This window comes from Caretta caretta, chromosome 9, assembly GCF_965140235.1.
Source record: "Caretta caretta isolate rCarCar2 chromosome 9, rCarCar1.hap1, whole genome shotgun sequence".
NCBI classification, from domain to species: Eukaryota; Metazoa; Chordata; order Testudines; family Cheloniidae; genus Caretta; species Caretta caretta.
The window spans coordinates 33,426,800-33,441,602 of NC_134214.1; the positions used below are offsets into that span (position 1 = coordinate 33,426,800).

At 41.7% G+C, this 14,803-nt stretch overlaps 2 protein-coding genes across 6 annotated transcripts in view; one reads left to right on the top strand and one right to left on the bottom strand.

Annotated features, from left to right (window-relative positions):
* The window catches only part of FBXO36 (F-box protein 36), a 278,670-nt gene that overhangs the window by 121,279 nt on the left and 142,588 nt on the right, over positions 1-14,803 (bottom strand). The window lies entirely within an intron of this gene.
* Positions 1-14,803, top strand: part of TRIP12 (thyroid hormone receptor interactor 12) — a 151,988-nt gene that overhangs the window by 50,066 nt on the left and 87,119 nt on the right. For 3 of the 5 annotated variants that reach the window (XM_048865307.2, XM_048865310.2, XM_048865308.2), the window contains exons 3-4: positions 4,502-4,627; positions 5,614-6,413. In XM_048865307.2, coding sequence (XP_048721264.1) covers positions 4,502-4,627; positions 5,614-6,413 — 926 coding nt within the window. The remainder of the gene's footprint in view (positions 1-4,501; positions 4,628-5,613; positions 6,414-14,803) is intronic. The other 2 variants (XM_048865311.2, XM_048865312.2) reach the window with 1 other exon arrangement.

Here is a 14,803-nt window from a genome sequence, read left to right on the forward strand (position 1 = left end):
TCTTATTTACTTACTGTTTTTTTGTTGTTTTTTTTAATTTTTTCGGCAGTTTAGACCGTGACTATACCTTGACCAAGAAATTTGGACCTTAACCTAAACCAGGGGTAGTCTGTTGTTAAGCCAATATACCCAGCTTCAAGACAGGTGGTGAGAAAGATTAGATGACGAAAAATAAACTGAATACTCTGAATGTGCAAGAGAAAATTGATGCACAACCCTGCCTGCAAGCAGTTTGTCAAAATCACATTAGGAGTGTTCAGAAAGGTACTGTAGGTGGTCACACTCTCTAGAGTAATTGACCTGGGAGGTTCTTTTTGCTTGTACTGAGTCATACTGGAAGTTCCAATTGCTTAGGGTTGGCCTGCTTACCTTTGTCTCTGCACCTTTTTGTTTTTATTCTCTTGTAATGGAACAAGCTACACAGAGCTCAGGTTGAGGCAAGTGCATCAGAAGGAGTGCTTTATGTATTTTTAGCACTTACGTATTTATACTTGTGCTTATGTCCATATAGTAAGGCTTCAGTTGACACCCTACAAATATCAGACTTGTGATGGGGAGCTGCTTCTCCTTCACTGAAAAACACTTGCCTGAAGAGTCCATAGAAAGTTGATTTTTCTCCTTTCTACTTTGAGAATCCATTAACTGTCTAGGTGACAATCCTTTGGGCTCAAATTTCAGCAATATGCTTCCTGCCAGCAAAGATTTATACATCTACTTGTTGGCTAGACTACCTTAATGCTTTCTTTATAATGCTGACTATTGTCAAAGAGGAATAGGTAAATGGCTCCCTAGCTATTCCAGACTGAGTTAAGCATCCTGGTCCTAATTTTCAAAGCCCCTCCAAGATCTCCCATTGTGAACCATTCCATAAATGCTGTAAAACAGGGGTGCTGTTCAGTGCTTAGGAGAAAGCTAGCCATCTCCTGGGATGAAACTTTGTGAATATTTCCCAGTTGTGTGTGTATTACTATGGCTTAGGATGAGGTTATGCCTTTTCTCCTTTATAACACCATGCAAGATGCACAGGTCATCCCTCAGTGGAAACCGTGCCCAGGTGTCATTCTTCTATATACACATTCCTAAAGAAACATCAGCAAATTCATTCCCACCGAGGATGGAACAGAGTATGAACCTTCAGATTCGGTCTAAAGCTGCCTAAAATTCTGCCTATAGCTCTTATTTATTTAGCGGTGAAAAGTTTCAATGCATGGAGTGATAGTGTTGACATTGATAGTACTTACAGAGGATGGGAGCATCAAGGGTTTGAAGGGTAGGATATCCGTTTTCTTCCTTCTTAAAAATGATGTCTCTCACTGAGTGCTTTTAACACCCAGGGACAAGTCTGAGAAAGCTTTGAATTATGGAATAAGCCTTAGGAATTTTTTGTGCCATCTTTTTTTAATTAAATGCCATTTGCAGACTGTTTTCAGTTGCCAGTTTGGACCATTGATCGTGTGTACAGGTCTGAATTCAACTGAGTTTTCTTCTTTGTGGAGGCTTAAGGTGCACCAGGAAGAACCAATTCCCTTTAAGATCAGACTGCCATAACATCAGATTAACTATTTAATACTAACTGAACCCAAGTGGAAGAAATTGAAACTAAATGGGCCTGTTCTTCCCTTTTCTGGGGAGAAAAGTGGTGCACTTTTAAAATCTTTCATTTTTCAAATGAAAACCCTTTAAAATCTCATTGCAAATGCCGTTTGTAACTTTGCTAGCTCAAACCTGAGCTGGCAGAATGCTTTGTATAGAGTGGACTGGGGTACCCTGATCTTCGAAGAATTTAAAGCAGCCTAAAAATTCTTAAGTCCTCCTAGACTGAACTCCCCATACTACCTAAAACTTTTCTTCCAGCTGTCTTCTTAAAGTTCTCAGTCTTTGGGTATTTCATATTCAAACTATCCAACACTTAATCTTTCCACAATCATTGAATGAGCATAATTGGGAGAAACACAAATGTATGATCTTAGACAATTTTCAAATATTTTTCGTAAACTGTATATGATTTCTTGGAGCAGTTTCAAATTTGCCTTGCCTGCTTCCAGTGATGTCGGAGAACAAGAGATGGGATTAGAAGAAGGCATTTTCAAATGGATTTATATGGTATATGTAACTCACTTGTGACATCTCAACCACATATGCTACAAGTTGTGACAGCTTCTTAAGTGCTTTGACTGCCCATGAATTAAAAATACTGCACATCCGTGGATGGTGCTTTCAAACTGAATGTATCTTTAAAGTACATTATGGAAAGGTCACCTCCAATAGTGGGCCTCTATGTCCCAGCAACTCTGATGGCTCATTCTGTTCATGGACTCATTTTAGTCACTTTCTGCATCCCTGCTTTGAGCCACTACTGTATTACCTTTAGATCAGTTAACTTTACTGGATCCTTTCTTTTGAAAGGGTAACGTACAGTCTCTTGGCGTGGCCTGTTGGAACTTCTTTCGCTATGGTAAATCAGTTGCATTAAAAATACCACTTGATTCCCCCCTTTCCTCTCCTCATTAAGTTTTAAAACTTATTTTCCTCTAGTCACAAGCTACAAAAACCCATATAGAAAACAGTTACACAGGTTTAAAAGTGAATAGCTTTTTTTTATGTGCTAATAGAGCGCCCTTTTTCAGTCCATGGATCATAATCTCTTTGACTTTGCAGCTGTTTCATAGCTGTTCTTTCTTAGGTCCATTATTCTTATGGCTTGCCTGTTTCCTTGGTAAGATCACTTTTGTAGATTCTCTATAGGGTTTTGGAAACAAGCTGTCAAAAGGCTTTATTAACCTGTTAAAGCTGGGACACCTGCTGCTCTCTGTCAATGCACAACTCCTCTGCTTTCCTCCCCATCACCCTGGTGTCTCTAAACAAACTTTAAGAACTAGATTTCTCAAGGCCGGAGGCGCTCACAATTTCTAACCTTCCCCTACTTCAGTATAATTTGCAAACGATCAGGAAATAGACATGCTTAGTTAATAGCATGTGTAAAATTCTGGTTCTTGGGTAACTGGTTATGTCTAGGGCCCTACCAAATTCACAGTCCATTTTGGTCAATTTCATGAGCATAGGATTCAAAAAATGGTAAGTTTCATAATTTTGCTTATTTAAATTGGCTATTTCATGGTGGTGCAGGGTCCTGACCCAAAAGAGGGTTGTAAGGTTATTGTAGTGGTGTCGTGATATTGTCACCCTTAGTTCTGCACTGCTGCTGGCGATGTCGCTGCCTTCAGAGCTGAGTGGCTGGAGAGTGGTGGCTGCTGGCTGGGAGCCTAGCTCTGAAGGCGGCGCTGCTGCCAGCAGCAGCAGTGCAGAAGTAAGAATGGCATTGTATGGCACCTTTCTGCACTGCTGCTGGCGGGGTGCTGCCTTCAGAGATGGGTGCCCAGTCAGCAGCCACTCTTCTTGAGCCACCCAGCTCTGAAATCAGCGCCACTGCCAGCAGTAGGCACAGAAGTAAGGGGGACAATACCATGACTTACAATAATCTTGCGACCCCCTTCCCATGATCCGCTTTTGTGTTGGGACCCCCAATTTGAGAAATGCTGATCTCCCCCATGAAATCTGCATGTTTACAGGGTAAAGTACACACAAGACCAGATTTCAAGGTCCGTGATGTGTTTTTCACAGTCGTGAATTTGGTAGGGCCCTAGTTATGTCGCTTGAATATCTTCTGTGTTACTGGAAGAAGCAAGTTACGTTCTGGAGTAGCTGAAGCATTATTGGTGATTTTTCTTAAAGCCTGGTCCTCTTCCTATATCATATTCTGCATAATAGGGTTTACTCTTACAAAGTCAAAGTAGCAACAGTGGAAGCACATGAACATTAACAGGTAAAATGCAGCAGATGAAATATACCTAACAGTATATCCCCGTGGTACAGTCTATGGATAACTTATAAAAGCTAAAGAATTCTTCCATCAACCTAGCTACCAGCCCTTGGGTAAGTGGATTACCTATGCCCATGGGAGAACCCTTACTGGTGGATTTGTGAAATTGAACAGCAAAGGGCAAACTTGTAAACACCTTTTATTGGATTAGCTCTGATGCATGGAAGCATTCAAGGTTGATGTGTTAATATTTTTCCCTGTTCTAAAACAATTGCCCTAATTTTGAAAGTTTATTTGGTCATGTCTTGTTTTTCATGCTTGAGTGGATAATTGGGAATTGGATGGGCTTGCATAGCAGAATAACTGCAGATAATGTCATGCTTAACAATTCTTTAGGTTTGAAACTTTTTTACAATGTCTGTCTTATTCGAGATGCCCCAAAATCATTTGGTTAGAAATCACTACTAAGTGCATTTCATTTTACAAAACATTACATGACACTTTAGAAGAATAAATTTTAGTATGATCTTGTTTAATGAAAGGTTGATGTGAAGAAGTATGTGAAGTTGTACTTACACTAATATATTTTTGTATAAAGTACAAAAAAACACCTTCCACCTACAGGCTTTTATCTACTTCTCAGACTCCTGATAGCTTTCTGTTTTGACTTTCTGCTGACAGGTCACATTTAGGGCAGGCAAAACATAAGGCACATAGCCCTCCTGAGAGTAAAAAATCTATTTCAAAGACACCCAAAGTGCAGTCTAATACTACTTCTGAGCAGTCCACGGGACACTTTTCTAAAAGGTAACTGCTTCATATTCTTGTTAACAAGTGTAATGTGCACTTCAAGAATGTACATAATATTCTAACCATATTAGATGACTCAAATGTCTGACATCTAGTTTTTACTAATCTAGGCTTAATGTCAGCTGATGTAGGTCAGTGTCTGAAATGTTCATGCATTGCATTATAACTAAAAGTCACAAATTGAAACGCCATTTCATCAGTGATGGGGAGAAAACAAATTCTGCATAACTAGCTCTGGATTATATATTGAAAATTGAAACTTTCCTACATGTTGGGTAAGATGCAAATTTCCCAAACAGTTCTGAACTCTGTAATATATTAAACCAAATATAAAATGATCTGGTATCGGGCTGCTTTAGTGATGAGAACCTTGGTGATGTCTTATTTGCTTACCATTTTCATCTTCCTGCCCCTTAAATTAGAATAGAATAGATCGGATTTCAGTCCTGTTGAAGAGAACTAAACCATTTTGAAATATTACATGTGACTGTAATAAGAGGTAAATTGCAATCACTTTATAAAAAAATTCCCACTCCTCTGAAATCCAGTTGACTGGTTATGCATTACTGAATACTCCTTGGTTTCTTGTGGAACTTAGTTCTGAAATATTTATATAGTGGCTTGAGGTATTTTGGTTGTCGTCTGTGAAACAAGAGGTACTATACTCCAAATGGTATTTAAAATCCTCTCATAACTCCCCTAAAAATCCATAGATGGCAGTGTTCCATGCTCTTATTTTGCAGCTTTTTTTATTTTAGTTTGGTCTTGCTAGTAAAGTGACATCATTGAAATCTGGAATGCAACCTTTTTCATCTAAGCATGTTTTCCTTTTTAATGTAAACCTTGTAATGGACCATGATTAGGATATATCTACATTTTCTTGAATGCCAACAATTAGTATAAATTGGTCTCAATTATTGTAATAATGTAAAGTTTCTTGTAACTTAGTATTGTATTAACTCTGTTTCTGCTTACTTCTGCAGAGGCTGTAGTTCATCTGCAGTTATAATACCACAAGAAGACCCAGACAAAGTCAGTACTTCAGAAAGGCAAAAAACGGGGCAGGTGCCTAAGAAAGACCATTCTCGAGGAGTGAAACGCAGTGCTAGCCCAGATTATAACAGGACCAATTCCCCTAGCTCTGCTAAAAAACCCAAAGCACTTCAATATACTGAAACTTTCTCGGAAACAAACAAGCCACATACTAAATCTAAGAAAAGACCCTTAGACCAAGAACAGCAGTCGAAATCTGCACAATTGCCATCAACGAGCAAGGCTCATACCAGAAAGGGTGGAGCTACCGGTAGCTCCCGAAGTCAGAAAAGGAAAAGGACAGAGAGCTCATCTTGTATAAAGAGTGGTACAGCAGTTGAATCAACTGGCATTGAAGAGAGGTCTGCAAAACCCAGCAAACTGGCTTCAAAATCGGCGACCTCAGCCAAAGCTGGGTGTAGCAACATCACTGATTCTTCTTCTTCAGCTTCTACATCCTCCTCCTCTTCTGCTGTTGCCTCTGTTTCTTCCACAGTTCCTCAGGGTGCCAGAGTAAAACAAGGAAAAGACCAGAGCAAGGCGAGGCGTTCCCGTTCTGCATCTAGTCCCAGTCCCAGAAGGAGTAGCCGAGATAAAGAACCAAGTAAAACAGGTGGCTCTTCAAAGTTTGACTGGGCCGCTCGCTTCAGCCCAAAAGTTAGCCTGCCTAAAACAAAACTGTCTCTACCAGGCTCTTCAAAGTCAGAGACATCAAAACCTGGACCTTCAGGATTACAGGCTAAACTAGCAAGTAAGCTGATAAATATTTTATTTTATTTTGGAAGGGTGAAGTGTCTTATTTTTGAAACTCAGCCTGGAAAAAACTTTACATAGACATTTTTGTTTTGGTTCTGAAGCAATCTGCAAAATAGTTCCGCTAGACCTAAACTCTCTGGTAAAATGCATCGGCTTATGATTAAGTTTTTGTCTGTTCTTGATGATCAAAATTCAGTCTTGTTGGCTCGTTGTATATGGTATAGACGTCTAATAAATGCTCCCCGTTAAACTTTATTTTTAGATGAAAAATGACTATTACAGTTAAGGGCCAAATGCTGAGGTACTGAACATCTGCAAATTCCATTAAAGACTACGGGAGCTCCAGATTTTAATCACCCTGGCCCTCACCCTCCGCCCTAGAATTCTACTTCAGAATTGTATTGGGTAGATGAGTGTACCTCTCTTACTTTTAAGTATAGACATTTGACTCATAAAACATAAATAAAACTATAGACCACCTTCTTATAGATTCCAAGGCCAAAAGGAACCATTGTGGTGATTGTCTGACGTCTTTATAACACCGGTCATATAAGTCCCCCAAAATTCCTTTTGAACTAAGCCTATCTGGAGGGGGGAAAAAAATCCTTGTGTAATCAAAATGAGAATACGGTGGTACTACTCTTTTTCTCAAAGCTTGGGACTTGACTATGAAAATCTACCAAAATCAGGCCTTCACATTTACCATACAGAACATTTAACTTTGTGTGAGGTTTTCATGTTGACTTCTGATCAAGTTTTAAAGGCAAAATGTAGAGATCTTTAAAATGTTCAATGATTGTGTGCCCTGGGGTCTTTCTGCTGATTCTTGGGGCATCCTTCTTGGTTGCATCTTCATTGGATAATCACCTGACTTATGAGCTTGGACTAGGACTCGGGTGACCTGTGTTAAATTTCTAACTCTACCACATACCTCCTCAAAGTCACAAGAAATATCTTAATGTTTGCTTCCATTCTGTATTTGTAAAATGGGAATAATAAGTCTTTCTCACAGCAGAGTTCTGTGGATAAATTCATCAGTATGAGATCCTTGAATGCTATAGTGATGGGTTGTATATAAGAACCTAGATAGAATATCAAGGTCATGCAAAGTCACCTTTAAAATTGAGCTCCTGCTACCATTTTCTTCAATTCCTTTGCAGGTCTTGGAAAACTAATGACTTCATTTCTACTCTAATTTCTCAGCTAGACTACATTCCCCTAACCTCTTTCCCTTTTAGGTTGTACTCGGATAACCCCAACACAGGAGAAGTAATCTAAACCAGTGGTTCTCAGCCAGGGCTGTGAGCCAGTTTCACAGGGTCTGCCCCTCTTCCTGCTGGTGGCGCCTGGGGCTGCGTTTGCCGCTCTACTCCCAGCCCTCTTTGACTGCTGGCGCAGCCAGCAAGAGCCGCCCAGGTGGGGTGACCTGGCTCCAGGGCTTGCAGAACTCTCAGGAAGCAGCAACCGTAGTGGGGGTTACCCTTCCAGCACACAGCCCCTAGCTACCCCCTGCTGGTTTCCTGAGCAGGTTTCAACCTTTTTAACCTGAGCACTCTCCCTCTCCCTCTCTCTCTCTCTCTCTCTCCCCCCATCACTTTGAGCTATAATTTTTGGTTGCACCCCCTCAACCCACACAGGCTGGGTAGCCTGCTGAGGTGAGTCACACAACCCCTTCTTCCCTCCCCCCCCGCACCCCTCTGAAAGTCAAACTATGCCTGTGTCAGAGGGGACCACACCCCTTGTCCAGTGAGACTGAGGCCCCCTGCTGGGCCCTGGATTTTTTTGCAGCATGTTTGGAGTGGGGCCTCATAAAGAAAAAGGTTAAGAACTCCTGATTTAAACTATTGCTATAGGCCTGAAAGGCTGGAGCTGTGTTTCTTAACCTTTGGTCTTGTTTACTTCAGCACCTTGTTGAGATCAAAGGGGATGTAGCCTGCCCCCATCAAGGAGGACTGGCTGTACCAAGGTGGAGCCTTCAACGCCAGAATGCTGATCTGCATGTGGCTTTCCAATTTGGTGTTCTAGACCAACCCTCGCCTAAATTGATTATCTGTGTGATGCATTATACTTTCTCAATATGCTCTTAACAAAAAAATACCAAACCCAAAACCTTGCACTGCGTGTCTCAAAGTTTGAGTAATCAGATTTTAGTGAAGCTTAGGGTGTCTCTGTCACTCATGGTTGCTCCATCCTCAGTAGTCTGCCCCAGCTGGGGCTAGTGTACACCAAGAAAACTAGGACTTGTAACTACCTTCGTGGAAACTGTAGTGGAGACCTGACTTGTGCATATCTTGTCTTTGTGCAGCTCTGCTCAGAGCATGGTTAAACGAACTTAAGTAAAAACACTTCTCTACTACAACTACCCGTAGTGGTGAATTTCAGGTCATGATTCTCCTAGAGTAGGAGAGGCTCAGAAGGCTGGTCATCTTTCTGGACTGCAAATATAGGGGTTTATGAAGTTTATATGTAGCACTACCATCTTGTAATACCATCAGTGATCCAAATAGTATCAGATGCCAGAGAGCATTCTCTCTCCATTAAAGTGAAAGCAAGTACAGCACAATTATAGATTTGTACCCCAGTTCTGCATTTGTCTTTTTCATATAACTAAAGCAGTGATTCTCAAACTTTTGTACTAGTGACCTCTTTCACATAGCAAGCCTGAGTATGACCCCCCCCCTTATAAATTAAAAACATGTTTTTATTTAACAGCATTATAAATGCTGGAGGCAATGCAGAGTTTGGGGTGGAGGCTGACAGCTTGCAACTCCTCAATATAATAACCTCGTGACCCCCTGAGGGCTCCCGAACCCCTGAACTAAAGGTTTGGGAGAACAAGGTAGATTGGCAAACAGCCTGTGCTGAAGATGGGAATCCAGAATTGCTGTCACATAAGGCTTTAACTAGTTTTTTGAATGCTCCTTAACTCCTTTTCTAGTTCAGCCTGTATAGTTCCTTATTCTGCAAACTCACTGACTAACATGCATGTTCAGCATGCAGATAGCATGTGAGAAAGGAGATAGCCATAGTCTGTTTCTTGCCTTATAAGGAGAAATTCATAGTTCAATCTTAAAGTTTTTTATCTTTAAGACTGAAGCAGTGGTTGAGCAAGAACTGATTAAATATATAACTTTCTTTGCAGTTATTCACTAATCATAATTCCAACCCTGTGAAACACAGGCTTTAGTGAGAACTATGTATACTACAGGAATCAGTGCCAAGTAAATAACTTTCTCAACATGAACAACAAATTAATTCCTTTGAAATCCCTACTTGCCTCATGTGTCACAGGATGTCACAATCTCACCTACCTAATGTCACCTGTTTTACTTGCCAGATGGTGTTGCTGAGCTCATTTTACGTTCTGTAACTTCCATAAAAATAGGGCTAACTCACATTTTAAGAGACTATTCTAGCAAAACTGAAAAATGAACTTCTATTTATATAGAGCTGTAAATATACACAGCTTTTTACAAAAACTTTGGCCTCCCCACCCCGCCTCCCCAAGATCCTACTCAGAGTTTAGCAGTCCAACTCACCTATGGGGGGCAGAATTATTCAGGAAGGTGTGGAAATACTGTTGGTAAATTTAGGAGGGCTTTGTAAACAGTGGACCTTAAATGAGAGGAGGGGACTTTGAGGAGGTTCAGAACATAGGCTGAGGTAGAAGATACCTTGGTAGATAAAAGGGGACAATTCCAATAAAATATATTACCTCACCCATCTTGCCTCTCTAATATCCTGGGACCCACAGGGCTACAACTACACTGCATACAACAGTAGATAGAAAGGAGCATTTAAAGGATAGAGGAGAGAATGAACAGTAGGAGATGAGGTCAGAGTTGTGAAGAGTATAGGAACCTGGCATTGGAAGAAGGGAAGCTTGCAGAGAGATTTGGGAAGTGGAGTAGCATGGTTGGAGCAATCAAAGAGGAAGACTAGCCTAGCAGTTTTCAGGGTATATCTACTCTGCACCTGGAAGCATGCTTCTCATTGTGGGTAGACATGCATTAGCTCGAACAAAACTATTACACTAAAAATAGCAATGTAGTTGGGGAGCATGGGCAGCAGCTTGGGCTAGCCACCTGAGTACAAACCCACCCTGACCACCTGAGTATGTACTGCAGTGGTTAGTCTAGTCCCAGTGTCCATAGTACCCTGGCTACATGGCTACTTTTAGCACATACCTGTTTACCAGTGCTGGTAAGCACACCTCTATCCATAGTGTAGACCTATCCCTGGACTTGCTAGCCAAATGGCCTTGTGCTCATCCACAGAAGACTTATGTAAACTGGTTTGGGATTTAATTTGTATTTATTTATTTTAAGGCACGATACTATAAAGAGGGGTAACTTAAGCATTGTTTGTTGACCTAACTCATTTGAGTGGAAGCAGGGCTAAGACATCACTGTGTGCTTTAAAAAAAAAAAAAAAAACCACACTCATCCTAAACTTTCAGATCAGGTTCAAATGAGCAAAATAAATATTCACACCAATTTGTGCAAACTTTCAAGAAGTGCAAGTTGAGTATTGGCTTTTCTAATCTGTCAGATGGTACCCTTAATATGGCATATACAGCTTTGTGTAGTCTATTTTTCTACTTCAGGATTTAAAAAGAAAAATAAAGAGATCAATCAAGTGTATGACTGAACAGAAACTTAATTCACAATTGTAAAATTTCTAAAATGCATATTTAAATTAGATATGCATCTAGATATGTAGCAAAATTTCAGCTGAAAAATCACTGTGCTGAGGAAATGTTAACCTCTGTTCTGGAGTTGTCATAGGGCGTTAGGGGAAATGTGCATATTAAATTATTAGAAAATGTTTGGTTTTATTTAAAATAGTATGAAAGCAATTTTTCATTTTATTCTTTTAAAAGCAAGTTGGATTTCAGTACAATGAAGTTAAATATGTTAAAAATATTGCTTAGGCCGACATTTTAAATAGGCAGGCCAGAGATATACTTTCAAAAAGAAAAACATGGGACAAGACCTCTACAGGTTCAGGGTAGAGGCTTGGGGAGAATTTTAGAGACCCTGCTACTTGGGTTGATTGGAATCCTAGAAGATTAGAGTTGGAAGAGACCTCAGGAGGTCATCTAGTCCCACCCCGTACTCAAAGCAGGACCAACCCCAAATAAATCATCCCAGCCAGGGACTTGTCAAGTCAGGCCTTAAAAACCTCTAAGAATGAAGATTCCACCACCTCCCTAGGCAACCCATTCCAGTGCTTCACCACCCTCCTAGAGAAATAGTTTTTCCTAATATCCAACCTAGACCTTCCCTACTGCCACTTGAGACCATTGCTTCTTGCTCTGTTGTCTACCACCACTGAGAAGGTATTAGGATTTCTGCCAGAGTGCTGTTCCTGAACCTGGTTGGATGTGTTTTGGGAGGTGGGGGAACAAAGATGCAGTCTTACCTAGTAACTTTCCCCAGCAGTAATATGAAACTAACAGTTTCCAGGGTTATGAAGAGTATCCCTGAAACTGATAATGTACTTTCTCAAAGTTTGTCGGTTCACATTAGGAAGGCTCTCTGCAATCATGAAGACTTTCTCTGCAATCATGTGGGCAGAAACTTATTTTAAAATATTTTAAGGCTACTATTTTCAAAAATAGGAACCTAAAGTTGGGGTCTTAAGTCACTTTACTTAATTACCTAAATATGGAATTAGGATGTTAACTTGAGGCTTTGAAAAAATCTTGGGGTGGAAAAAACCTGAAAATCTTGGTCTAAATTCTGCTTAAAAAATGATTTTAGCTTCTCTTGATCACCAGGGAAAGGTTGCCCCAGAAACATTTTGGAGCCCTTCCCTTTGTGCTGGGCACACCACGATAGCAATAGTCTCGCTTGCACACCCAGCCCCTCTTCCCCACTCCCCCCCCCAGGTGATTTGTCTCCCCTGGCTGCTCCCGATTCCCAAACCAACACACTATCTTGAGGCTGCCGCTTAGGAGGGACATGTGACCCTTTTCATGGCTTCCCTTCACCTCCCCATGAGAATCAATTATTTTGCATCGGGGAGTGGGGAGAGAATCTGTGGGGCCAACCAATACTGTGCTTGTGCAGGGGCGCAGAATTCCCCCAGGAGTAGATATTGCAGAGACTTAGAGGAAACTGCAGAGTTAAAATGAAAATTGAGCTAAAATCTAGGGCTGTCAAGTGATTAAAAAGATTAAGTGTGCAATTAATTGCACTGTTAAACATAATAGAATATGATTTATTTAAATATTTTTGGGTGTTTTCTACATTTTCATGTAATTGAAATCAATATAACACAGAATACAAAGTTTACAGTAACACTGTTTTTTACAGTGCAAATATTTGTAATCAAAAATATAGAGGAAATAGTATTTTTCAATTCACCTAATACAAGAACTGTAGTGCAATCTCTTTATCGTGAAAGTTGAACTTACAAATGTAGAATTATGTACAAAAAACCTGCATTCAAAAATAAAACATAAAACTTTAGAGCGTACAAGTACACTTAATCCTACTTTTTGTTCAGCCAATCACTCTCACAAACCAGTTTGGTTACAGTTGCAGAAGATAATGCTGCCTGCTTCTTGTTTACAGTGTCACCTGAAAGTGAGAACAGGCATTTGCATGGCACTGTTGTAGCTGGCGTCTCAAAATATTTGTGCCAGATGCGCTAAAGAGTCATATGTCCCTTCATGGTTCAACCACCATTTGAGAGGACATACATCCACACTGATGACTGGTTTTGCTTGATAATGATCCAAAGCAATGCAGACTGATGCATGTTCATTTTCATCATCTGACTCAGATGCTACCATCTTGCTTTTCTTTTTTGGCCGTTTGGGTTCTGTAGTTTCTGCATCGGAGTCCTACTCTTTTAACACTTCTGAAAGCATACTCCATATTTCATCCCTCTCGATTTTGGAAGGCACTTCAGATTCCTAAACCTTGGGTGGAGTGCTGTAACTATCTTTCGTAATCTCATGTTGGTACCTTCTTTGCATTTTTGTCAAATATGCGGTGAAAGTGTTCTTAAAACGAACAATATGTGCTGGGTCATCATCCAAGACTGCTATAATATGAAATACATGGCAGAATGCAGGTAAAACAGAGCAGGAGACATACTATCCTCTCCCAAGGAGTTCAGTCAAAATGTAATTGACACATTATTTTTTAGCGAGTGTCATCAGCATGGAAGCATGTCTTCTGGAACGATGGCTGAAGCATGACAAGGTATAGGAATCTTTAGCACATCTGGCATGTAAATACCTTACGACACCATCTACAACAGTGCCATGTGAATGCCTGTTCTCACTTTCAGGTGACGTAAATAAGAAGCAGGAAGCATTATCTCCCGTAAATGTAAACAAAGTTTCAGAGTGGTAAACAAAGTCTTTAGTCTGAATCAGCCAAAAGAATGAAGAGTACTTGTGGCACCTGAGACGAACAAATTTATTTGGGCATAAGCTTGGGTTTTAGCCCAGAAGGCTGGATAAGGATTAACATGGGTGAACAAAGAGAGGATCTGGGGAATTAAGACCTGCCAGCCTAACTTCAATATATGGAATGAAACTTAATGATTAAACAGTTTGGTTTATAAGCGCCTAAAGCAGTGGGCAACAACTGGTGGATCGCAGAAGATCTCCTGGTCGATCGCGATTTCTGGCAGTGCAGTGTGGCTGCCACTAAGGCAGACTCCCTGCCTACGCCAACCCCACACTGCTCCTGGAAGTGGCCAATGCAGCCCCAGGGGCAGAGGTGCAGGGGTCTCCCTCTGCGCACTGCTCTTGGCTGCAAGCACCACCCCCTGAAGTGCCCATTGGCCAGGAGAGCTGCAGGGGCAGTCCTTGCAGAGAGGGGCAGCACACGGAGCCACAGGTCCCCCAACCCCTCACCAGGGGCCGCAGGGGCACGTTGGCCCCTTTCGGGAGCAGTGTGGGGCCGGGGTAGGCAGGGAGCCTGCCTTAGCCTCACTGCACCCACCGCCGACTGGGAGCCCCTGGAGGTAAGTGCTGCCTGGCTGGAGGCCACACCCCAATCCCCATTCCTGAACCCCCTCCTGGAGCCAGCACCCCAAACTCCTCCTGCACCCTGTATCCCCTCCTGCACCCCAACACTCTGCTCCAGCCTGGAGCCCCTCCCAGAGCCTGTACTCTGCACCCTGACACTCTCTGCCCCAGCCTGGAGTCTCCTCCTGCACCCAAACTCCCTCCTAGAACTTTCACCCCTCATCACTTCCTGCACCCCAACCCCAGGCTCAGCCCAGAGCTCCCTCCCGAACCCCAACTCCCTGCCCCAGCCCAGTGAAAGTGAGTGAGGGTGGGGGGGAGCGAGCGATTGGTGGAGGGGGTGGGGCTTTGGGGCAAGGCGCAGGGCAGATCCTAAGTTGCCCTTACATTCA